General features: G+C 37.2%; 2 protein-coding genes across 2 annotated transcripts; both read right to left on the reverse strand.

Annotated features, from left to right (window-relative positions):
- Nucleotides 1-1,626: 1,626 nt before the first annotated feature.
- LOC146137306 (uncharacterized) lies at nt 1,627-4,749 on the reverse strand. The gene is made up of 3 exons (XM_083393979.1): nt 4,706-4,749; nt 3,752-3,862; nt 1,627-3,340 (listed from the first exon to the last, which is right to left on the reverse strand). Exons 1-3 carry the CDS (start codon nt 4,721-4,723, stop codon nt 3,131-3,133), a joined length of 339 nt encoding a protein of 112 aa, XP_083250105.1. The 5' UTR covers nt 4,724-4,749; the 3' UTR covers nt 1,627-3,130.
- On the reverse strand, nt 4,731-25,018 carry LOC146137307 (NACHT, LRR and PYD domains-containing protein 13-like). The gene is made up of 8 exons (XM_083393845.1): nt 24,890-25,018; nt 23,077-23,260; nt 19,869-21,586; nt 15,504-15,656; nt 14,031-14,186; nt 10,511-10,672; nt 6,587-6,752; nt 4,731-4,846 (listed from the first exon to the last, which is right to left on the reverse strand). Exons 1-8 carry the CDS (start codon nt 25,016-25,018, stop codon nt 4,731-4,733), a joined length of 2,784 nt encoding a protein of 927 aa, XP_083249971.1.
- Between the last annotated feature and the right edge of the window lie 207 nt (nt 25,019-25,225).

The following is a 25,225-nucleotide window of genomic DNA, read 5'->3' on the forward strand; positions in this document are numbered from 1 at the left end:
GATTGTCATTAAGCAGGCAATAATCGTAAAGCTATAACAAAATACTTTTAGGGCATAATATTAGAACGAAAAAATGCAATCAAACAGTATTTTTATTAAAACTAAAATTAATCAATACATTGATGTATAAGATTAAATTTATTATTTCAATTATGCTTAACTATGTTTAAATTTTAATCTCAAATATAGCTGTTCAGAAGAGTTTTTGTATTAGAAACTATAAATATATTGAAAAACATTGATTAGGGTAATAATAGACAAGTTTTACAAATTTATTCCGTCGTAAAATAGTTATTATTTTGTTTTACTTCTATTATGAATATTATGGTAAACGGTAGTAAAAAGGAAAAAATAAAATCCAAAATCACTTTGCGGAGATTGCAATCGTAAATTAACCAAATTACGCCCAACTGTGCTTTTCAATTTGGCTCGCCAGATGTTGGAATGATTTGTTTTTAAGTTTGTCCCCACAAAATCTCACCTTATTGCACTCTGGCTTGTTGTTTCGTAATCGCGGCTTGCAAAGCAATTGGACACTTTATATGGCCGTTTCTAATTCGGCCGGCTCCATTATTTTGGCCGCTTGTGGCTTATATGAAGCGACAAGACTTGATGAAAAGGGAGCCGGCTACTTTTGAAGCGGCCATTTAAACTGGCCGATTTGTGTTGTGCAAAACGAATTTAAAGGCGCCGAAGCAAACGCAATCAGTTTGGTGCAGAATGAGCCGTAAGCAATCACACGAGAAAAGCATTTGATCATCAGTTGAGCTAGTTGTGTTGTGTTGAAGTTGACCTCTGTGTTAAGTTTGCTGCTGATGAAAGCTGCAAGTCTACTTTGATAAGGTATTAAAGCTGTTTTTTTATTATATATATTTTAAGTGAATGCGTTCATATTTCTTTAATGCCTAGAAAACACACTAAAAATACGCAGGTGTTGTCGTTCTATGGTTCAAATGTTGTAGTAATTAGGCTTTTATGCGCAAGTGTTGTCGTTCTATGGCTCTAATGTTGTAGTAATATAGGTTTTTATGCGCAAGTGTTGTCGTTCTATGGCTCTAATGTTGTAGTAATATAGGTTTTTATGCGCAAGTGTTGTCGTTCTATGGTTCTAATGTTGTACTTCTGTATAAAAAAAATGTCGTAGTAATATAGGTGTTTATGCGCAAGTGTTGTCGTTCTATGGCTCTAATGTTGTACTTTTAAGTTTTATATACAAATGTTGTCGTTCTGAGGCCTGGCAACTTTTGGGCAGTTGTTCAACGTGCATACAGTAGGGTAAGTTTGTCTCGTGGCAAGGCAAACTGGTGATTTTTGTGTGTGTTCGCAGTTATTTGTGACACGAAAACATTGCAGAGATTCGCTTTTTAATTGTGGAACATGCTTTGCATAAAATTTTGCATTTAATATGCGTAAGTCAGAACGTTAGTTCTCTATAAAACCACGTGCAAAGTATAGAGGCCCAAGTTTAATGTGGATTATTATAAATGGCTGACGACAGTAGCTTAACTTAGGTCTACCACATCATGTCGTAATTTCAAAACTAGAAGATTTTTTAAGCAACCAGCATTTCAGGTTGGGTTTTCATGTAAAGCCCGTAACTATTCAAACAATCGACCACGATTTATTTGCTCGGAAAAAATGTAACACATTTGATGTTTGTATTTCATAATTAAAAAAGCAAGAACGACGAGATCAGTTCTAAAGCAAAATCATTAATAAGACGCAATGAGGGCATAACTGAAAATGCAAATATAGAACATCACTTCGTGAAAAGCAAATATTACCTTTCATCGAAAAATCACGACTTAAAAATGCAGCAATGAATTAAATGAAAATAGTTTTATGTGTGCACGCGCGAAAACTCATTTAAGACAAGCTAAACAGATCATTATTAATTAAAAAGTTAGCGGGAACAACAACCTGATTGTTCAGGTCACCGATACACCGTGTTTCAAGCAAAACAATTTAACAAATTGAATGTGCAGCAGACGAAAATTTATGTGTTTTTACCTTTTGTCTTGATTAATATTTACCTATTGTCTTGTGGTGTATGAAAAGAGGTTGTCAAGTAATAACAAATGTTGTTTCGTAAAAAGTTTGCCGCGATGTTTGGTTTTGATTTGAAGTGTTTCGCAAACTTTGAAAGTTGAGAAGCATTGCACTATAGAGTGGTGGCTCTTAACCTTAACTGATGGTGGCTCTTAACGTAACTGGAGGACTTAAAAATAGTAAAATATTTTCAAGGACCGGTAATTAAAATTTCGAAGGCACAATTCTTTACTGAGACAACTAGGCGAGTCAATAATGAACAATTTTCAAGCAGTAGGGTTTCACAGAGTTGATATACCTAGTGGGAAACATAGTTAACCGACGGTTAAGAACCACTGCACTAGAGATGGTCGGTAACAACAGGTCTTTCATATCTGTGCTCTGGTGCCCATTAGTAAAATAGCTAGTGGTGTATATTTGTGTTGCAATGTAGCCTTATAACGTGGCGATTGTCAGATTATCATTCGGAATGCTTTATTCTGGTGTTGAAAATATTATGTAATTATTATACAGTGTTTATTGCGATCGTTTTACGTCCGAAAGTAAGTTTCTATTGAGCTTAAGCATTTGTTTTTTTGATTTAAACAGTCAATTAGGCGTTATGACTGAGTAGGTTTCAGTTAGATGTAAATGAGACGAAGTTGCCCTTTAAATGAAGTTTGACTACACATATAGGGGAGCTAGAGAGGTGAGCACAACTAAATATTATTTTATATCTATGTGCGAGGTAACAGAATTTGCGGCCATGGCGCAAACAATTTTAATAAAAAAGTTAGTTTTGATACACAGCAAGCAACAGTGGTCACAATCAGAAGCTATATCTCAAGAACAGGGAGGCTTTGGGACAAAACTTATAGTATTTTTGAAAGAAAAGTTCCAAGCTTGACTTACAACGATAAATAAGTTCAACGCGCTGTTTCACAAAAATTCCAATAGTCATAGAATTAAAACCGGTGTAAGAAAATAGGGACGCATTGAAACGGTGATGCCTTAGCTGCAATCCAAATAATTTTGTTGGATTAAAAAGAACTCAGTTACAGTTAATGTGAAGCGAATTTAGAGTTCCAAGAATTTTTGCAAATCAGTGACGGGCTTTTTTTTCTTCCCATCCTTCTTTTGAGTCCTCTGCTGACCTCTTTTTTGTCCTTTGCGATGACCCATGTGTTGACATCTGCGCTGACCCCTGTGTTGATCCTTGTTTTGACCTCTGTGTTGACCCCTGTGTTGACATCTGCGATGACCCCTGTGTTGATCCTTGTTTTGACCTCCGTGTTGACCTCTGTGTTGATCCCTGTTGAAGTTTATAAATTTTCAGTCAGTTATCCATTTATATTTTATTGTAAGAATTGGAATGGAGTCATTGCTTTGTCTTTATGAAACGATTTTGTCACAACACACGCCAGTTATAAACAAATACAATATTTACCGCCAAATAGTTTAAAACTCTATTTTTGATCACTTAAAAAAATTGATTCACACCTTGTGTATAAAAATGCTATTAAAAGAGAATATTGTTTGTCGGCAAACTGGCTTACACAAGAGTTCAAATTTACATGATCACTAAAACGTAAAGATAGTTACACTGAGTATATTTAATTTTTGCTATTGTTTGCCACTATAACTGGGGTTTATTGTGTTCACACAACATTTGTATGTCCAGTTAGAATCATGTATTGGTCGTTTAACGTTAAAATGTTCTTACATGATCCGTCCTATCGTCCAAATCTTGTTCAGTGTAGGTTTCTTGGCTTTGACTTGCTTCTGGTTCCGGTTTTGATTTCGCTTTATCGGTGGCTTGCTTTTCTTGGTATAGCTGTGAAGGCAAAATTGTTAAGACGTGAATCGATTATAATCGTTTACAAAAATTACTACTTCGAAAGTATAAAATATAAGGACGTAGTGGAGACTGTAAAACACAATCTGTGTTCTGTTTAAGTGCTTAACAAACTACTTGAGAGTTTCTTTGGGCGACAAAAATGCAGGATATGTAAATGCACAAAAATGTTGTGATTACCTCATTACATTGAGTACTTGTATTGTTTGTTTGGTCGGTTATTTATAAAAGTAAAACTTGCTATAGCGGATATACGCGTATGCTGTGTAACAACATTAGGTGTCAGTCAGACTAAAAAAAAGTTATCACATTTGAAATTAAAACATGCGCTTATCTGAAACGCAATTGACACTATTTAAAAATACATGAAATGTCATTACAAAAGTAAAGTCATATTAACCGAGTGCGCGCGGATTCGTTATTGCGCAACTCGCTCTACTCGTTACTCGTCCGAGTCAAGCCAAGCTGTTTCGTTCTGAACCCGAAGCTTTGTGTTTAGCTTTTCTTGCTTTTAGTTCTGCTTCTTAGTTCAGTCGGGCGTGGACAGATCCAAGCAAACTTGATCTCAGCGAGAAACAAGCGAATGCATTCGATCGCAAAAAGGTCAGACCTCCAAGCGCCTTACTTCACAACTTATTCGCGTGAACGCCACTAACTACCATCAAGCTGGAGATAGGTATTTGCAAATTTCTTTATAATTTTTCATCTAAAGTTGTACATTCGATGCAACGGGAAGTATCGTTACGTCACACGTCTAAGCACTGACGTCACTAGTGTCGCAACGTTGCCTCGGCAACATATTCCCAAATTCTGAGTGCCTACCTTGCGCAGAGAATCCATATTAGCTTCACCGATGCCGCATCCTTCTAACTTCAGCTCTTGTACATTGTGGGCACAAGTTCGGAGGAAAGCGAGTCCTTGCGATCCCAAGGAGTAGTTCATGCTCAGGTCCAACTTCCTCATCTACATAAGCACAACATAATGTAAGATACAAGCAGGTGTTAGGCTGCATACAGGTTCTACCAAATTAAACTGTACATATTTGCAACTTACACCAAACAAAACTGCTATTCGTAACAGGTCAGGAAAAAACTCTGGGATGTATAAAATCTATTGGGACAATTGTGGAAAAAAATAATTTTACGGGACATTGGTTAACTAAAGCAGCTGAAAATTTATTGAATGCCTATAGTGGTTGTAAATATTGTCATTTTTCATTAAATCCACAAGCTGCGTAAAGTTAACATGTGTAACCCGGTTGATTTTTCATGGACGAATAAAAGGTTAAACAATAAGAACCATGGTTTGACATGCAGCTTGATTAATTTACATTTTATGTGTTTGTCTGAAATTATTGTAACTTAACAATTTGCGTAAAGTTAACATGCGTCTGAAATAAACCAGACACCAGATCATTACTTTCACCTACGCGTTTTCGAACGTTTTAAAGAAACATCAGTTTAATTATTTCGACATTAGTTTTACAAAATTACAAAAATAAAATGCAGAAAGAATCCGGCGTTTTTATTTTAACGTAAACTCTTCCGCTTAAATTTATCAGTATTTCTTATCCACTTCGCGATAGACGAAGCTATACGAATTGAATTGACATAAAAAAATTGCACGGCAATATTGCCGTGTTACTTTTAAACGTTTTTGCAACAAGTTTGGGCAAATAAATTGAAATGTACGGAAATCATTATCTCTACGACCTAGGCCTACCGTTTGAAAAACAACCACCGCCGAATGTTATTTATTGAGAATGTCTAAACGTATTCGGTTGGTCTTGCAAGGATTTCCGTGCAAGCAAGGAAAGTAAAAATTGCCTGTGGTGAGATTCGAACTAATGACCTCGGCCATACCGGGACAGTCACTCAAACAATCGAGCTATGCAAAATCAGCGATGTAGCAAATAAAAAAACACTAAAATGTCGCTACCAAATCCCAGAAATATTTTTTGCGGAAAAGTAGGATCTTTTTTTTGGGGAGAAATCATGTTATCAGGAACATGTTTATCGAGCTAATAATCGTAAAAAGTTGGTGGGTAAATTGAATGTATAAGTAAACCCAATCAAAAATCGATATCTAGTTAATAAAGGTCCATTGAGAAGAAGTACTATCACAATAAATATACCAGGCAAGGTTCATTTAAGGGGCCAGTAATCAGGGGTGGATCCATGGGAGAGTGCACGTGGCCATGGCTCCACACAACTGTATTTTTCCTATTGTAACGAAGTGAATGCAAACACATTTCGCAATACCCGCAAATTTAAGTTATGTTTCTAGTATGTCTTAGCCCACTTAAAAACTGGTTTATCCATGGGCGCCGTGCGTCTTATCACACCCTCGAAAATTAAAGTTTGGGAATATTAACTATACAAAAGTATTTTTCACGTTAGTGCTTTTCCCTCTTAAAAAAATTAGTCACGTTTTGGCGTAACGCTATGTTTTGTGACGTCACGATTTAACGTAACATTGTGACATCATACCTGCATTTTTTAATGCCCCCTCAAACAAAAATCCCGCATTTGCCCCTGCCAATAATTACTTACTTTTGGTGACATAAAATTCCGTTTACCAAAAATATTTTGTACACCAGACAGCGGTTAAGTTAGTAAATTTTATACGCAATGCCGTTGCCTGTTTTATCCACCTCAATGCAATTCCAACATTCAACACACCCTTTATTTCAACAACACACACTTACAGGTCGATCCATTCGTGATATGGCGTCAGTTAGAGGTTGCAGATCGGAACCAGCGATTTCGCAAGCCTCTAATTCCAGCTGGTTGATGTTGTGTACGCTTGTTGCCAGGCAACTCAAACCACGTGAATCCATATTGTTGTTACTTAGATTCAGTTTCTCCAACTGTGACAATAATAAATTGGTAAATTTGCCTACTCTATAAACCCACACAACATCTACGAATATAGAACTGGTGACTTGAACCGCATTAATTTAATTATATTTGGGTGTGCAAGGATTGACCATTGCCTATAATGCACTTGATCAAGAGTAATTTTTCTAAATATTAACTGTAGAAGAGAAATTAAATTCAGAGAGCTTAACTTAACGGAAATTAAGGTTGAAGCAGTAAACTTATTTTAAAATATTAGAGGTATATTAATATTTCACTTTAAACAACCTATAGTGTTAAATGCTCTGCTCAACTTTCGCGTAAATAACTATCTAGCCTTTGTGTTGTTTTTTACAGAGCAATTCGTTTAACATGCCAAATCCAAAAAACTCGAAACTTGATGGGTACAGTGTAATTGTACAAGGAAGATGAGTTTAAACCAGGCCTGTACAAATTAAAATGGTGCAAGGGCCACAACAAGCAAAAACAAACAATTTGGCAGGTCGCATACTAAGGTTGTGTAATAGGTCAAGCAACAAATACGTAAAATCCAAAGACTCGCTTTCCTCCGATCAAAATAGGTCAGGTAACAACTCTGGGATATATATTACCTATTGGGGCAATGATGGACAAAGTAATTTTATGGGATGTTTTAGTGAACTCTAGCACCTTAAAATTATTAAATGAATTGTTATTTTTTTGTTAAATCCACTAAAATAATCCAGGCCCCAGGTCATTACATCCGTGTACGAGTTTTCAAAAAATGCACAACAGGTTAATTATATCTACCTAGGTTTTTCAAAATCACAGAAATAAAATGCAGAAAGAACCCGGCGTTCGTATTTTAACGTAAACCCCCTCGCCTAAATTTATTCGTATTTCTTATCCATTCATTTGGCGATAGACTGAAGCTTTACGAATTGAACTGTCATTAAATAAAAATTGCAAATCTAATAACAATAACATTGCGGTCTAACTTTAAAATGTTATTGCACAAATTTCGGGCAAACAATTTGAATTGCTGTCTTAGTACGATGCATTGAATATCTCCACGACCTAGGCCTACAGTTTGAAATAACAACCACCGCTTTATGTTATTTATTGAGAATGTCTAAACGTATTCGGTTGGTCTTGCAAGTATATCCGTGCAAGCAAGGTAAGTAAAAGTTGCCTGCGGTGAGATTCGAACTAATGACCTCGGCCATACCGGGACAGTCACTCAAACAACCGAGCTATGCAAGATCAGCGATGTAGCAAATAAAAAAACACTAAATGTTCCAAATTCCAGAAATATTCTTTGCGCAAAAGTAGGATCTTTTTTGGGGGAGCAATCATTTTATCAGCAACATGTTTATCGAGCTAATAATCGTAAAAAGCTTTGGTTGGTAAATTGAATGTATAAGTAAACCCAATCAAAAATCGATGTCCAGTTAATAAAGGTCCATTGAGAAGAAGTACTATCACAATAAATATCCCAGGCCAGGTTCATTTTAGAGGCCAGTAATCAGGGGTGGATCCATGGGAGAGTGCACGTGGCCATGGCTCCCCCAACTGTATTTTGCCTATTGTAACTAAGTGAATGCAAATACATTTCGCAATACCCGCGAACCAAGTTATGTTTCTAGTATGTGTTAGCCCACTTGAAAACCGGTTTATCCATGGGCGCCGTGCGTCTTATCACACCCTCGAAAATTAAAGTTTGGGAACATTAGCTATACAAAAGTATTTTTCACGTTAGTGGTTTTCCCTCAAAAATCCCGCATTTGCCCCTGCCAGTAATTACTTACTTTTGGTGACATAAAAATTGTGTTTACGGAAAAATCTTTTGTACACCAGACAGTGGTTCAGTTACCAAATTTTATACGCAATGCTGTTGCCTCATAGCCCATAATGCACATTGTCAAGAGTATTTTGTTTTAATTAATAACTGTAGAGAAAAAAATAAATTTTAGAGAGCTCAACTTAACCAAAATCAAGGTTATTTAAGCAGTGAACTTATATCAAAATTTTAGAGCTAAGTCAATATTTTGCCTTAACCAACTGGTAGTTTTAAATATTCGCTTAACTCTCGCATACTTAGCTATTTTTTTTTACAAAACAACTCGTTAAAAATGCCAAATAAAAAAACTCAAAACTTATTGTGCACAGCGTGATTGTACAATGAAGATGAGTTTAAACCAGGCCTGTACAAATTAAAATGGTGCAAGGGCCACAACAAGCAAAAAACAAACAATTTGGCAGGTCGCATACTAAGGTTGTACAATAGGTCAGGTGACAACTCTGGGTTATATATTACTTATTGGGGCAAAGATAGACAAAATAGTAATGTTATGGGACGTTTCGGTGGACTCTAGCAACTTAAAATTATTAAATGAATTGTTATTTTTCGTTAAATCCACTAAAATAAACCAGGCCCCTGGTGATTACTTCCGTGTACGAGTGTTCAGAAAATACACATCAGTTTAATTATTTCTACATAAGTTTTACAAAATCACACAATTAAAATGCAGAAAGGACACAGCGTTTGTATTTTAACGTAAACCCTCCTGCTTAACTTTATTCGTATTTCTTATCCATTCATTGATGATAGATTAAAGCTATACGAATTGAAGTGGCATTAAATAGAAATTGCAAATCTAATAACAAAAATATTGCGGTCTAACTTTAAAATGTTATTGCATCAATTTTGGGCAAACAATTTGAATTGTAGTCCAAAAAATAAGTTGTAGTCTAAGTATAATGCTGCACTGAATGCACGAAAATTAATATCTCCACGACCTAGTACCGGTTAATAATAACAACCACCGCTTAATGGTATTTATTGAGAATGTCTAAACGTATTCGGTTGGTCTTGTAAGGATTTTCGTGCAAGCAAGGCAAGTAAAAATTGCCTGCGGTGAGATTCGAACTAATGACCTCGACCATACCGGGAACGTCACTCAAGCAACTGAGCTATGCAAGATCAGCCATGCAGCAAACAACCACTAAATGTCGCTCCAAAATTGCGGAGATATAGAAGTATGAGGGAACGTAGGCGCTTTTCGGGCTGCAATTACTTCAACAGAACAATGTTGGTACAAAGTAATAATCGTAATTCAAGTGTTGGTTGGTAAATTATTCTGATATAGGTAAGCACAAATAAAAAGGGTGTTCAGTTTATAATTGTCAATTGAGAATAAGTGCTATCAGAATAAATGTACCCAGGCCAGGGCCATTTAAAGCCATTCACCAGGGGTGGATTCATGAGAGAGGGAACGTGGCTGTATTATTCCTATTGTAACTAAGTGAATGCAAAAGTATTTTCGGAATACCCGCGAACTTAAGTTATGTTTCTAGTATGTCTTAGCCCACTTGAAAAGCGGTTTATCCATGGGCGCCGTGCGTCTTATCACACCCTCGAAAATTAAAGTTTGGGAAAGTTAAACTTTACAAAGACATTTTTTCACGCTGCACGCGAGTGCTTTCCGTCTTTATAATATAAAAAATAGTCACGTTTTGACGTAGCGCTATGTCCGTTACTTGTGACGTCACGTTTAGACGTAACATTGTGATATCATACCTTTTTTTAGTGCCCCCTCAAACAAAAATCCCGCATTTGCCCTGCCAGTAATTATATTTATGGCGACATAAAATTCCGTTTACCAAATTTTTTTTACACCAGGAAGTTGTTCAGTTAGTAAATTTTACACGCAATGCTGTTGCCTGTTTTATCCAGGTCCATGCAATTTCAATATACAACACACCCTTCTTTCAAACAACACACACTTACAGGTCGATCCATTCGTGATATGGCGTCAGTTAGAGGTTGCAGATCGGAACCAGCGATTTCGCAAGCCCATAATTGCAGCTGGTTGATGTTGTGTACACTTGTTGCCAGGCAACTCAAACCACGTGAATCCAGCTTGCTCGCATGCAGCATCAACCATTCCATCTGCAATGACAAGAAGTTTTAATTGTTACGTATATCCCCGCTATGAGCGTCAATAACATCCAAGGTGCTGTCTGTTAATCCTGGACCATGAGTGCTTGCAATAGGGAGCATTTGCCCCCTCAACATCGGGAATAGTATGGGATAAACAAGAAACTGTTGTGTCTTTGACGCAAAATTATTTTTTTGCTGGGTAGAATGCGTTGCTATGCCCCCCTCCCCCCAACAAACTGTATATTTTGATCAAGTAAATGCAATTTTTTTTAGCGTTCCGCGCGTATCTAATTATGTTTCTAGGTTTAGCCCACTTTGATCAAATTGTTTTAGCCCGAAGGCGTCGTGCGTCTTATCACAGATTCCAAAATAAAAGTTTGGGCAACTTAAACAATATAAAGGCGTTTTTGGTCATTCCCTCTTGCTTCCCCCTACGAAAAACTATTCGGTATTTTTGAATTACATATCAGTGAGACAATTTGAAAAAACTAAAGTATCTACTGTTGGTGGCGCGAAGTGCAAAAAAATGAGTTTATCAAGTTGATTTTGACAATTGTGTTGTGAGGGCATTGACTCCACAGCAGTAACAAGGCTCCGTAGAAACCACGTAACAATGTCGCCTGCAGCGCAAAAATTAACCATTGCGTTAATCGTGTTTCAAAAGGTGTGACGACAGACAATACAAAAAACATTATAGAGTAGTTGCAGTCTCCCTGTTGCTGAGGTGTTATTATATTAAAATATGAACAAATATTGTTGGATAGGGGGATAAAATTTATCGTTTATCTGCAACTCAGCCAAACTGTATTTGAATAGGGCCGTTATCGTTCGATAATATGTGCATTTCAGAAAATAAATATGTCGATTAGACAGAAAACACTGGAGATAATTTGCAGAAAATATGCAGTTTTAATTAAAAGTGGCAATAAAGAGAGTTAGTAACTAAACATAATCCAAATCGGTCGTAAAAAGTAGCAATTAGTCTAAAATTCAAGAAAGTTTCCTAATCCATGAATTATATCTTCAGTTACTTAACTACACGCGTGTAATTTTAATGTAAATATTAGGACATCTTAAAAACGGAATAAACACGAAACGAAACCATTAAAATCACTACAAAAAGTGAAATATTACAGTAGCGCTCGAGCCCAGGGGCGCCCGCAGAAAATTTTTCAGGGGGGGGCAATCAGAGGCGTAACCAGAAAATCAAAAAAGGGGTCCTAAATTTTCAACTTAGGGAATTCCCCTATTTTTCGCCTGATGTTAATGAATAATGACGTCATTAAAATTGTGACAGTATTACGTCATAGAATGGTGATTGCATGACGTGATAGAAAAAACCCAGAAACAGCCAAATACGTCCAGCAAAAGCGAGCATGTGCGTCGTCGACAATCCTGTCAGGCGCCAGCTGCGAAACCACGGTGTACAATCGTTAACTTCGGGCAAAAAAACAAACCAAGACCGTGAAATATGTGTGTTTAATTGTGGTAGAATCATACATAATTCGACTATCAGCAGCGCAGTTTTCAAGTTCCATGAACGGAACTAGCGCTAAATTACAAGCAATCCTTTCACCACGTGCAATACTAAACGAAGATCGTTTTTACCGGGTGTTATTATGCCACGATTGCGCAACATCTGCGCCGAGCTGTGTGCCAAGTCAGCTAAATTACAAGCTGAGGTTGAGGGGAAATAAGTCGTGTCCATTGCACACTTAGCACGTGGTCTTAGAGTATGCTTGAAGAGCATAATTTTGCGTTAACTATCATTACTTAAAAATTTATACTTTAAAACGCGCAGGACAGTCACCATTATACCTCCTTTTAGGAATCTGTTTCATTTAAAGTTTGACTAGTGTTGTCAATTGTCGAATACACACTTGCTAATCAGTCAACCTAAACCAGCGCTTCTCAACCAGTGGGGCCATAAGAACATTTGAGGTTGGCCACATACCAATTTAAAAAGCTAGATTTAGTTTCATTTGTGTCATTTTATTTCATTTTAAAGGAATAATGGTTTGGGAGGTATTAAAAAGGAATGTAAATTTATTGTCCAGCCGCAAGTATCTCACTAATGCACGGTTGATTAAACAATCTGTTTTGAAATATATTCTGCTGTGTTTTGTTCTAAACTTATTTTAAAGTTTTTTCTTTCATAAAAATTCTATTGGGCCACAGAATTTTTTTGCAAGGTAAATGGGACACGAAAGAAAAAAGGTTGAGAACCACTGACCTAAACAAATAACGAAAGAGAAAAACTATCCAGCGTTTACGGTCGACCAAACTAAAGACGAAAAACGGCGTTTTGCACTCGATTTTGGCTTCGCATTACATTAAGACGCGTGACCCAATTACTCAAAAAAGCACGCCGCTTCGAACAGTTTGTTAAACCATGACAAAAACGAACCAAAAACGATAATATCACTTACAAAAAGGGGTGGTTAGAACTCCCGCCACCTCTGGATACGCCACTGGGGGCAATGGATAGTGTATATTATTTTTAACTTTCATAAGTAATACACATTACACTTACAAATAATACTAATAATCACATTTTGAATTCTAGGGGGGGGGGGCAAGTGCCCCCCCTTGCCCCCCCTGCGGGCGCCCATGCTGAACATCTGGAGCATTATGGAATAAACAAGAAACTGCTGTGTCTATGACACAAAATTAAATTTCCTAGGTAGAATAATAATTTGCTAAAAATTTGTATTATTGTCGTAATACTGAAGTACCGAAATAAGTCAACATATTTGCCTGAAAAACATGCCACTACCGAATGTGTTTAATGAATATAGCATTGTCTGTGTGAAAGCAAAAGCCGCTGTCGAAACTGAATTTTTCTTATTTGTCGTGTTACAAACATTTGCACAAAATATCCAGATATTGGAGCAAATAAGCCTAATTGTGAAAACTGAACGCGCAAAATAGTGTGTATCTGAATAAACAATTTTTTGAACGTTTTTGGTTTACAGATAAATGTCCCATGTGCTTGTCCCAGGTTTCCAAACCCTCTTTGGCTGACGTTTTTGAGTGTTTGTTTGCAGACCTTTTTAAACATCTATCAATATGCACAAGGCTGTTAGAACAGTTGGAATTATTATCGAGACAAAATCAGAGAGGCTAATTTTGTGCAAACAAGTGCCGACTTTCATTTTTTTGCAAACAAGTGCCGACTTCAGTTGTATGGAAGCGTGTATTATATTCTCACTGATGTATTAAGGATAAACCTACATGTCTCGGTATGTTTAATATAAACAGTTCGTAAAAAATATTTTTTGCCCCCCATCCCCCTAATTTATGTCGAGGCCCACGCATGTGCGGTTAATGCTAACGTATTTACTTATCACAACTAACATAAACATACGGGATGCTTTCTGCTTGAGATGGCGTCAGTTAGAGGTTGCAGATTTGACTCAGCAGTGTCGCAGTTCGACAACGTCAGCTTGTTGATGTTGCTTGCACTTGTTGCCAGGCAACTCAACTCACGTGACCCCAACTTGACCACGAGTAATTCTTCCATCTACACAAAATATAGTTTGCTGTGTTAACGAGGGTTTAATCTTACTGATAAAACCTATTCAAACTGCTAAATACAGACAGAGGTCAAATTCATCGTAAACCGGAAAACGTTGTAAATGTTAATTTTAGATTCTACTCGATAAATATTTGCGCGACCAATTGTTCTAAAGAAATAAACACATCAAACGTACACGACACGTGATTCATCATTATAGTCGGAGTTACGCAATAATTTCTATATTTAAAATATATTTTTTCAAGGAAACATATTAAAATATAGACTTAGTTCACCATTGCTAAATCATTTCGTGCCGATTAACCCGGAAAACATTACGAGAAAGAACTTGACTTATTTAGCTTGATATCGGTTCGAATCCGCTTTATCCTTAGGTGAAAGACAGTCGAGTGTTGTACCAGGTGGTGGGATAATGAATTTACAAAAACAAATCATAATTCAGTTCACTCATTTTACAAAATTTGATTTTCCAGATTTTTGAACCGTGTTCGAATATGTAACGGAATGTGAAATCTGCATAAAACGTCACAAATTGTTTTTCCAAAAATGTCGGTTTTATTCAGTTGAATTGACAAGTAAATGTGTATGCATCTTTCATGGCTTCGTAAACTTACTGGACACAAATCATCATATTCGCTGAATGACGGAGAAACAAAATTAATTTTTTGATGAAATTAAGTTGAAAGTCAATAAACTTAACAATTAGGCGAATTATAATTGCGGCAATTACAAACCAAGTAATTGTCACTTGTTGCACGTAAGACTTCCAGGGGTTTCTCTGCGTGCGATTGCTTCAATAAGAACCTCGAAACCGGATAGATCGCTCTTATAACGTTTTATTTTAAACTGTACTTAATTGAGTCGTTGTAAAAGTTAAAATTCCATATATTTATGCGCTCAAAATTATTTTGCTAAAATTCCTAATTACAGTTTTAAAACTCGAACTGTGGTTTAATGTACCTGAAACTCGCTTGCTTCTATTGTGTTTTTTATTTATAAAAAATTGCTTTTTATTGGTACAAAAAATTATCCCTCATTAAACACGAAACTCGCGTTTAAACGTTTCCAGTTATAGTATTATCAACGAAATAATAAAATCTGGATGGTGACTACGAACATCCCAAACACTACCCATGCTTGGTGGGACTTTCCCCTGTGCAGTTTCACGCGTCCGCGTTTCACCCAGGGACTTCCCCTAACCGCTTGATTGTCGATAGTGTGATTGGATAATCGCGCCCGCCTCATCGCAATAATGACCATTGTGACATAAACATGTCAATTGTTGCACGTAAGTTAACTTACAGGTGTTTCTCTGCGTGCGATTGCTTCAGTAAGAACCTCGAAACCGGACAGATCGCTCGAATTGTTCATCACAAGGCGGTTTATCTTATGGACGCAGGTGGACAAGGCAGTGAAGTCACGTGATCCAGTTTCTCTCACATGTACTTCATCCATCTACAAAATAACAACAAGATATGTTGGACTGTGCGCTGTCCCAGATAGATGAGGTTCTCAAACTTATGCGCCGATAAGTTTCCCTCGCCCGCCATTGTTGGCTACCTTTAGTCAATGACGAGGTTTAAAAAGTGTAAGCAAAGCCGCAGAAGAAAAAATGCGGGTCAATATGACGTTTTATTGTAAACTGTAATTAATTTAGTCATTTGTAGAGCTAAAATGTTATATATATATGCACTTAGAAACTATTTCACTAAATTTCCTAGTTACTCGGCTGTAGAATACGCACATTGTTAAAGCATAAGATACGAACAGTTTTAAACTCGAACTGTAGTTATCAATCCTAACATTCGCTTGCTTGAACTTTGTTTTATTAAAAACTTCTTTTTTTATTTGTAAATTAACTATCCCCTCATTAAACATGAAACTCGCGTTAAAACGTTTCCAGTTAGTATCATCAACGAAATAATAAAATCTGGATACTGAATTAAAAAACTTAAATACTTGCTGGGGGTGGAAGCGTTTAACGCTGTAGGGAAGACAGTGACTACGAAGAGTTTGGGGAGTGCGGAGTATAACATCCCAAACACTAATGTCCAATAACAAACTGAAAAACGTAATTTGTAGCGCCAATTAAGAGTGTTATATCAGAAAATAAAACAGAAAAATATTAGTGTATAAAAAAAAAAAAAATGCGTTTTGCGTTTTTAGCTAAATAGACTCAATCAAAGTCGCGCATATTATTACGCAACAAAGTTGTACAAACCGCGTTGGTAATTTGTTCTAATTTCACCGGTTTAATCTCAGAGGCGAGCAATGGCGGTCTGTTTTTCGGCATAACAACGCCATTTAAACGTCATAACATCAGACCATGAATATTTTTTGCCGACTTTACAGCAATATGTGTGCCATCAATTCTCGGTGAACAACAGGAAATCAAACCGTTGTGAAAAAAACAAGTTGTCCACTAATGTCAAAAAACTCGGGGACACTCTACTGTCATCATGCGGTGATAGAAGTTTAAAGTACCTTTTAAGAGCAGGGGTCGGCAACCCCGCCAATATAATTCATCCGACCCTCCACCTTTTTTACAACTTGGCAAAAGGCCGTTGCCAGAATTTGTTGTCTGTTTTAACTACATAAATGTAAAAAATTTACGCACTTTTTGCGCATTTTTTTCGGCCAAAATGCGAAGTACAAAATGCGAAGTACTACTAGTACTGTCAACAATGAACGTTACGCTATCTTAGTATGTCTGATTGTATTTTATGGTGCTGCACACTATAGTTCTTGTGTGGTTTAAATATGAAAATAAACTATATCGACATTTTAACGGTTCTATTTAAATTACATCATATCCTATTCAAATTGCATCATAGATTAACGATTAAATTTTCCGCATATCTTTTTTTTCAATTTTATTGTTGGTTATGATTAGACTATGTTTATCGGCGGCAGCACACTCGATGAACCTCACGTCCTTTCGCTACCCCCGGGGAACATCAAATATTTGCACAATAGCTTTACTTCGCGCTTGGCGCAAACGCTTTACCGTCCTTTTTTCAAATCTAATATATAAAATGGAAAAGTTTGTTGGTCAGCATGTTCGCGTTTTAGGGAAACAGACAGAGAAACGTATGGCTCATATTGCTCCTCTTAAGCGAGTCGCCGAGCAAGTCGGTAAAATAGAAAGAAACTCGTGTGCCCCCAGACAGAAAAACATTTGTTTCTTTCTATGAGAGAAAGTCTCGCATCTCAAGCGAACGCCGTCGCGAACCGGTCACGGGTGAGCAATTTTTATACCATTCCAAAAACATCACACAACATTCGTTGCATGTTAACTTGAAAGAGCGGGCGTGCGATTTGCAAAACCGTATGACGAAACGGGTTAAACCTTTTCACACATTTATAAGGCAATAACCTGCGTGAAGTAAATTGCCTTGGTAAAATAAAGTTTCATGTGGCAAAGTTTATATCGCGTATATTGTAGCGGTCTGAACTTTAAGCAAATTTACTTTTAAAAGAGGATTTTCTTTCGTTGGACGCAGTATGGGTGTTACGTATTTGCTTGAATTTCGCCAATTTGAATAATTGCTGCTACTACTTTTTAAGCGATTTTCCATCGATATATGTCACGGGTTTTCGTTAGGTAAAATATGCGAGTCGTGTTTAGTAGCTCCATTTAAAAAAACACACAACGTTGTAATTTGTTTGTTGTAAATACCGCAATTTTTTTGTAATTATCGGTTATAATATACGGCTTCAGCAAGCTTATACAATATTGGTAACACGTGAATTAGTGATTTTTTGTGACCTATTTCAGACACAAAACTGCTTTTTAGGTTATAAGTTAATTTTTCATCTTTACACTGTTTAAACCAAATGAACAATTTACTGGAAATTTACGGCAACAAAGCATTAGATCTTTAAAGCCACGCAGATATGTCACAAAGTTAAACACGCCATTCCGCTTTCACATTAATACCGCTTTTACACAGTCTGTGGGGTGTTACTCTGATTGTGGGGAAGCATTAGGTTAACCGATTTTAGACACACGATATGACATGATTTGAAATTTCTATTTAGTGACACGCAGTGCAAACGTTTAGAGCTTTTTGCAGTTTGTTCAACCACGTAAAAGTCTAATTTCACAGTTTATCGTTACGAAATATATGCGAGACGTGTTTAGCCAAGTTTGTGTGTTTACAGGGACGCCGGAGCGATTGCAGGGCCAGGGTGGCGACTTTTTTGGTAAGGGCAACATAGACCGCAAGCGAGCGTAGCGAGCCGAAATATTGGGGTTGCGGGGGTATTCCCTCGGCAAAATTTTTACGCCCTCTAGATTGGCTTGAAATGGCACTAAAAATGTTTTAACAAATGTCAAGCATGTCATTTTACGAATTTTTTTGCATTATTCCGTAGCTCAATCCCTACCCCCTTTATGATTTACGTCGCATAGTATTTAACGTTGTGAAAGCAATATATCATTTTTTATGAAAAGGGCACTTTCCCCCCCTCTTGCCCCACTTGGCAAAGGAAAGGAGGGGCGCTTCCCACCCCCTCTCCGGCGTCCCTGTGTGTTTAGTCCCTCAATTAAAACAAACACACACCGTTGCATTTTGGTTTGATGTTAAATACCCCAACATTTTTTAAATCATCGGCTATATTATGCGGCTTTAGAAAGCTTATACTATGCTGGTAACACGTGAATTAGTAATTATATGGCCACAGCGCGTTCGCGACTTTTCTTTAGTGACCTATTTCAGACACAAAATTTCAGATACTGCTTTTTAGGTTACAGGCCTATGTTAATTTTTAGTCTTTAGATTGTGTTACACAAATTGAAAAAGTATTGGGAAATAACGGAGACAAAGAATTAGATCTTTAGAGCCACGCAGATAAGTCATATAATTAAACACGACATTCCATTAATGCCGCGTTCACACAGGCTGTGGGGTGTTACTCTGAATGTGGGGAAACATTAGGTTAACTGATTTTAGACATACGATATGACATGATTTGAATTTTCTATTTAGTTACACGCAATACAAACGTTTAGGCATAAGCAAATTTGTTATGACATTACAACAATATGTTTGCATTATTTATGCCTCTTAAGAACTTTATACGCTATCCGTAACATAACTTTCGGGTTATTTTCTGATTCCATAATTATAGGCTATAACATGAGGCTGTCAGTTTAACATGGTACAACGTAATGTGCAATAGTAATAAAGAGCCAAAATAGGATGGATTGTTTCATTTTGTTTAACCAGATTAAATTCAGGTAGACTTCGTACATTATGATGGTTATTGTAGGTGTAATTATTTTTTAACCAGTAAGATTAACTGGTAAATATTCTATTTAACCTGGGAAACGCCGAGTATTTCGTCTAGTGTTAGATAAAAGCTGATTTTCAACTAAAAAAAAACTAGGTCGCCACTGATTAACAGTTATTATAATAAAACGCTCAAAACTCAACATTTTAGGAAACTTTTAAGTTTATATTTATTACGGCTCGCCGAGCCTTTTTTAAATTTGGGTCAGGTCCGCGACTAAAAAAGGTTACCGACTCCTGCTTCAGAAAGTTAAATGTTGTGTGGCTTCAAAACGGTGCAGGGTTCGTTTAGCGTTTACCGCTGCTTTGTTGCATTTATTTGAAAATAGTGTATAAAAATTAAAACTGAAAACAACAGTAAAACTTCACAAACCTTGTGTTTGGTTCTCGCCATAGTCTCCATCAACATTTCTAAACCGTTGCCGGTAAATGTGACTGTGTTGTAAGTTTCCCCGATACTGATGACCAGCTCTCTTTTTGTTGCTCGAAGCACGTGGCAGAGACTTGACACTTCACTGGGAAGGATCGTTCCCCTCTTTATATGAAGCTCTCCAGGGAGGGTATCGGCCACTTTCGCGGTGATTTCTTTATCGTTTGATTCCTGCGCCAAACTGCAAAGCCTAAACAATTTGGTGTTAAAGCTTTCGCCATCGTTTGATAAAAGTTGAGATCCAAGCGAATCGATCAGACCTTTCAGCAAACCTCTCTTGCAAGCAACATCGGTGGAAGAGATTTTAAAAATAGGCTTTAGCTTACGGTGGAGTCCCGTGTTTAGCAACCCGAAAAGAAACCGAAGCACCATTTCCCACGTATTACTTTCCATGCTTAGCAGCAGCCCAGAAAATGTAGCCAGATCTGTATCGAACAACAGTTTGAGTGATACAAAAAATTCTTGCCACAGAAGATGAATAAAGAAGAATACTTTCTCCCCTTCCAGTATACGAAGGTTGAGGTCGCTGGAGACAGCTTGCATGTTGAGAAAGTCCTCCATTCCTTCAGCATCAAGTCCGACTTCATCAAAGTCGTCTTCGTCGAATGTGATCTTGTCATCGAGCATTCCGTGTAAAGCCAGGTCTGAAAGTTTGCGCAAAATTCTGGGGTGTTCCTTAAACTTAATGGAGTGAATGCAATCGGACACAAAAGCCACAAACACATCCGTGAGCGTAAAAGTGCCATCTTTAGTGCCATGCTTTATGATGTAAGGAGCGACGGTTTTGGCAAATATAGGAAGAAAGCATAAAGCTTTTGCATGTGGGTTTTGACCAAGTGACTTGGTGACCTTCTCATATTCTTCTTGCTTTGGGCAAATTTGTTGAAAATACAAATCTTGAGAGCGTTCGTTAAAGCCGATTACCTTGACTACAAAGTGGGGCTTGCAACTTGGGTGTAGCTTGAGAAAAGCTCCCGGTCGTGAAGTAAGCAGCTTGTGAGCATTTGGAAGAATGTCGCCACGAAGTAGGTTTTGCAAAATGACCATCGGCGTTGCGCGATCGTACAATCCGATCACTGGAGCATCCAGGCCAAGATCCTTGAACCTAGGTTCGTCCAAACCATCCAGGAAGATAAACAGCTTGTTGGATTTGGAAAGCCTTTCCAGTATTTGATCATCTATTTCCTTCGTGTGTTTCCAGTTTGGGTTGGATGACAGCAATTCCAAAACGCCTATTTTTTTATTAAGATCTAAAGTCTTCAAGTATTTAAAAAGCCAATATCCTTTTTCATCTGCAGGTAATTCATCTACAAGCTCCGTTAGTGTCTGTATAATAGCTGTAGTTTTTCCAATTCCAGCTATTCCTGTCATACCGACTACGTTGCCATGCCTCTCCACGTAATCGTCATTTGCTGCTTTATTTCTAAATTTCTTACTTTTGGCTTCATCGGTTGCTTCTTGTTTAGCAGCAGTAAAAAGTTGGTTGAGTTTAAGCGTGGTTGACTTGTCCTGGTTGCCTCTGAGTTGCTTCAACCCTTTTAAACCAAACTCCTCCAATGGTGCTTGCGAATCCCGAATGATGTCAAGAGGAACTGGGTTGCTTGGTAGAGTTCCGATGACCTTGTCAGCTGCTTCCTGAGACTTTTCTTGCCATGATGTTGCTGATAAAAAACTATTCTTTAAAGATGAACGCTACCAAGGCAGGAATAAAACGAATATAATACATTTTGTTTTATGATGTGAGTTAACTAGCACATATGAATGTACAACTTCCTTGATAAACTAGCGTAACATTTTGCTCTGCACGCTTAGATTAACCCAGCCCGAACAGTTAGTAAATGGTTAACGCCTCGTGTTTATGTTATTTCATCGCGAATCGCGAGCAAACGATAATCTAGAAATGCCTTCTGTAAGCGTAGGCTGGCTTTGCTCAGTTATATTAGTAAACGCTTTTTATTTTCAAAATTAATGTGTGTTATTTTGTCAGCAACTGATTTTGCTTTAGGGCCTATACCAAGTTACCTACACTGTTTTATTTATTGTATAATCGCTAATCACTTTTGATGTATCTCCAACTTAAGAACTCTTTAACAAGCAAAAGGCTTATACTGGGATCAGCAATATTGAAAATCGTTCTAGCAAACGATATTAACATCATTATGGGGTTAATTTAACGCCATCGTATAACAATTTAAATGAAACGAGGGAATACCCCTCCCCCATGACTTACTTTTGCCGTTAATTATAGGTAAATGCAAAAACCCTTAAAATGACACTAATCGGTTAAAAAACACTTATTTTTTGTCCGGAAAAAGATTAAAATGGGGATGCCATGATATTGTTTAAAACGGGGATGCCATTATATGGTGTAAAATTGGGACATTATATTGTTTAAATTTGGGATTTTTTTTTAAATTTTTGTATTCCAAACAACGCAACCATTGCTGTCCAGCTGCTAATGCGCTTTAAAGCCACATGCGAATCATAATTTTATGTCCAACGACTGTTATTATAATGCTTGTGTTTTATTAATTTGTATTCATGATACGTCATAAAAGTCATAAAAGTATTTCCGAGTGACGTCATTTCGTCCCACGGTGAAATATTACCTGGCAACGCACACTGCTCTGCATCGATCTATTCTAGCCGATTTTAATGTTAAGAAAAAACGATCAAAACTAAATGTGTTGGGAATCCATCACAGGCAACTTAAGAAACAGTCGCGTTTATGCACGCAAATAAATCACTACTGTGGTGCAGGGCTGCGGAGCCGGTTAAAAATAACCCGAGTCTGACACCGTTCAAATGTGAGATTTCGTCCCGAGTCCATCCCTGACTCTACAGCCTTTATTTCGCCCATTACGTAATTAAATATGGTGGTTCTTCTGCAACCACTTATAGGGGTTCATATAATTCATCCACTCACAATACAGGGTTGGAAAGTATACACCATATGCTATTCCGCCTTTACGATTTACATTTGGTAACCATTTCAGTTTTGGTAATATGGTACTGCGCATGCGCACGTCCGACTCGGGACTCATAGTAGTTTTACGTAGTCTTACTGGAGTCCTGAGTCCGACTCCGACTCAGCCCTGCTGTAGCGCAATCCACACTTGGGCATTAGTTTTAAATCGAAGTTATCACCAACCGTAGTCAGATGAGGTCGCTGTTGAGTCGGAAGCCACTCCAGGTCCCTGTAGCTGGCCATATATATGAACGTCGCCTTGGAGGTTTTGTATGGGACCTTGATGACCGTAAACATCACCAATGTTTACAGGTAGCACATTGATTGGCTGGTTGTTTGCTGGCGGAAGCTGAGGTGCATTTTCACCCTGCATAAATACGTTGATGTTCAATTTTAATTTAATTGCGATATAACATTTTAACACAAATAGTTTCGGGTGATTTTTAGCATTTATTTTACGTAAAACAATAAATATATTTGATTTATTTTACTTTTGAAACTGCTTTTTACCTAAAACAGCTTTAAATAAAAGACCAAATAAATAATGTTATTAAACAGAGATATAATGTGTAAATTAAAAGCCAATTTAATATGGTTTTAAGAGCAGAAAGTAATTCTCTATTATTGTTATTTTAAATTTTTGATGGCAAAACTACAAAGATTATGTCCAAGGTAACTGTGCTATACAGGCTCATCAGTATCGCATGCCAGAAAACGAATGACTCTTCCCTAGTGTAGCGCTTTTCAATCTTTTAAAGAACTGTCCGCACTATATTTTTGGAAAAGTTTCATCCGCACGAAACAAGCACAGTAAGTTTGCACCCTTTAGTTTCCCCTATTTGTAAAATAACAATGAAAGTATTTGTGTATTAAAACCGTGAGCCTTCACCGATATAAATATAGATAGCTTATTCTGCAATAGATTTACCTTAATTAACAACGACAAGAATAACAACGACAATTTATACACAAAGAGAATTAGCAGTCATTAATGTACGTGATTAATGCTGCTGCATATTTGTGAAAATTTCAGCCCAATTGGGAACAAAAGCATTGAGAGTGTTTTTCACGATTCAAAAACGCTTGTTGACAAAAGTCGTTTTTAAGGTGGGGCTACCAGATTTTTAGCACCCAAAAATGACGTTTTTGACGACAAGTAAAACGTAAGTAAAATTGTTATCTTTGACTTTGATGATGTTTTCAGTTCCTTAGTAGTTGGAGGCAAAAGTTACAAAAACAAAGCAAAGAAAAGTACAAACATGTGAGAAGCTGTTTTTACATGTGAGGTTCTGTTGCAATTCTTTTGGCGCAATGTTTGCAATAACAATTAAGAAGGTAGGGCTAGTAGGGTAATTTGTTGTAAAACCTTTTTAAGCAAGCAATTTAGCATGTTTCATGGCTGCAGTATTTTTTTGGAAATAAATACGTCTTGCGTAAGCGTCCTGTTTAAAGTATAGGCAACTAACTCGAAATGAAAAAAAGAGGACATTTGGGCATTTTTGAGCGTCCTCGGAGGACCGTTCACTTTTTTTGAAAAAAGAAGACAAATCTCCTAAAAGAGAACATATGGTAAGCCTTTTCCAAGAATATGATCTAAAGTTTCCGGAGGCTGCTGTTCGCCAAAGGGGTTCAAAATCCACAGCTCTGATTTTATTTCTGCTGCCTGATGACTTGGAAAATAAGCTTCAAACCTCTCGAGCAGTGTGTGCAAATGAGAGCTCGCCGCCTTGATGATACGTCGCTCCAGCTTATTCTCTGTTTTTTTCATTTACATGCAGACACGAAGGTCTGCAGGGTTTTCAAACTGTTCAGGTTGTTACTAGAAATTTATTTTTCCAAACATTGAACTTTTGCTTGAATGATGCGATTTTGGAGGTAGCTTTGAATTCATCAATTCCTTTTCCTTGTAAAGTGGTATTGAGCTCATTAAGCATATCGAATATGTTAACAAGATAAGCTAGCCTAGCTAGCCAAAACATATCTTGAAACAAATTACCTCTATTGTCGTCTTATCCATGAACCACACAACAAGTTCCCCTCGCCGTTTCCACACTCTTTCCAATACTCTTCCACGAGAGAGCCACCTAACTTTGGAACAATAAACAAGACGCCCATCATCTTCCATTTCGCTGACAAGTTCATTAAAAGCGCGATACGATTTTGTTTTTAGTATTGTGGTCACAATTTTAATGACATTAGAAATCGCGAGTTGGCAGTTTTCTTCTTCATTGCCAAGTTTTTTGGCTATCAATGCCGCGGTGTAAAATGCAGTGAATACATACAACTGTAGAGGAGCCAGCGTCTGTATTTGTTATTTACTGTGTTCGTCGTG

The sequence above is a fragment of the Ascidiella aspersa genome, chromosome 7 (assembly GCF_963924565.1).
Source record: "Ascidiella aspersa chromosome 7, kaAscAspe10.2, whole genome shotgun sequence".
Lineage (NCBI taxonomy): Eukaryota > Metazoa > Chordata > Ascidiacea > Phlebobranchia > Ascidiidae > Ascidiella > Ascidiella aspersa.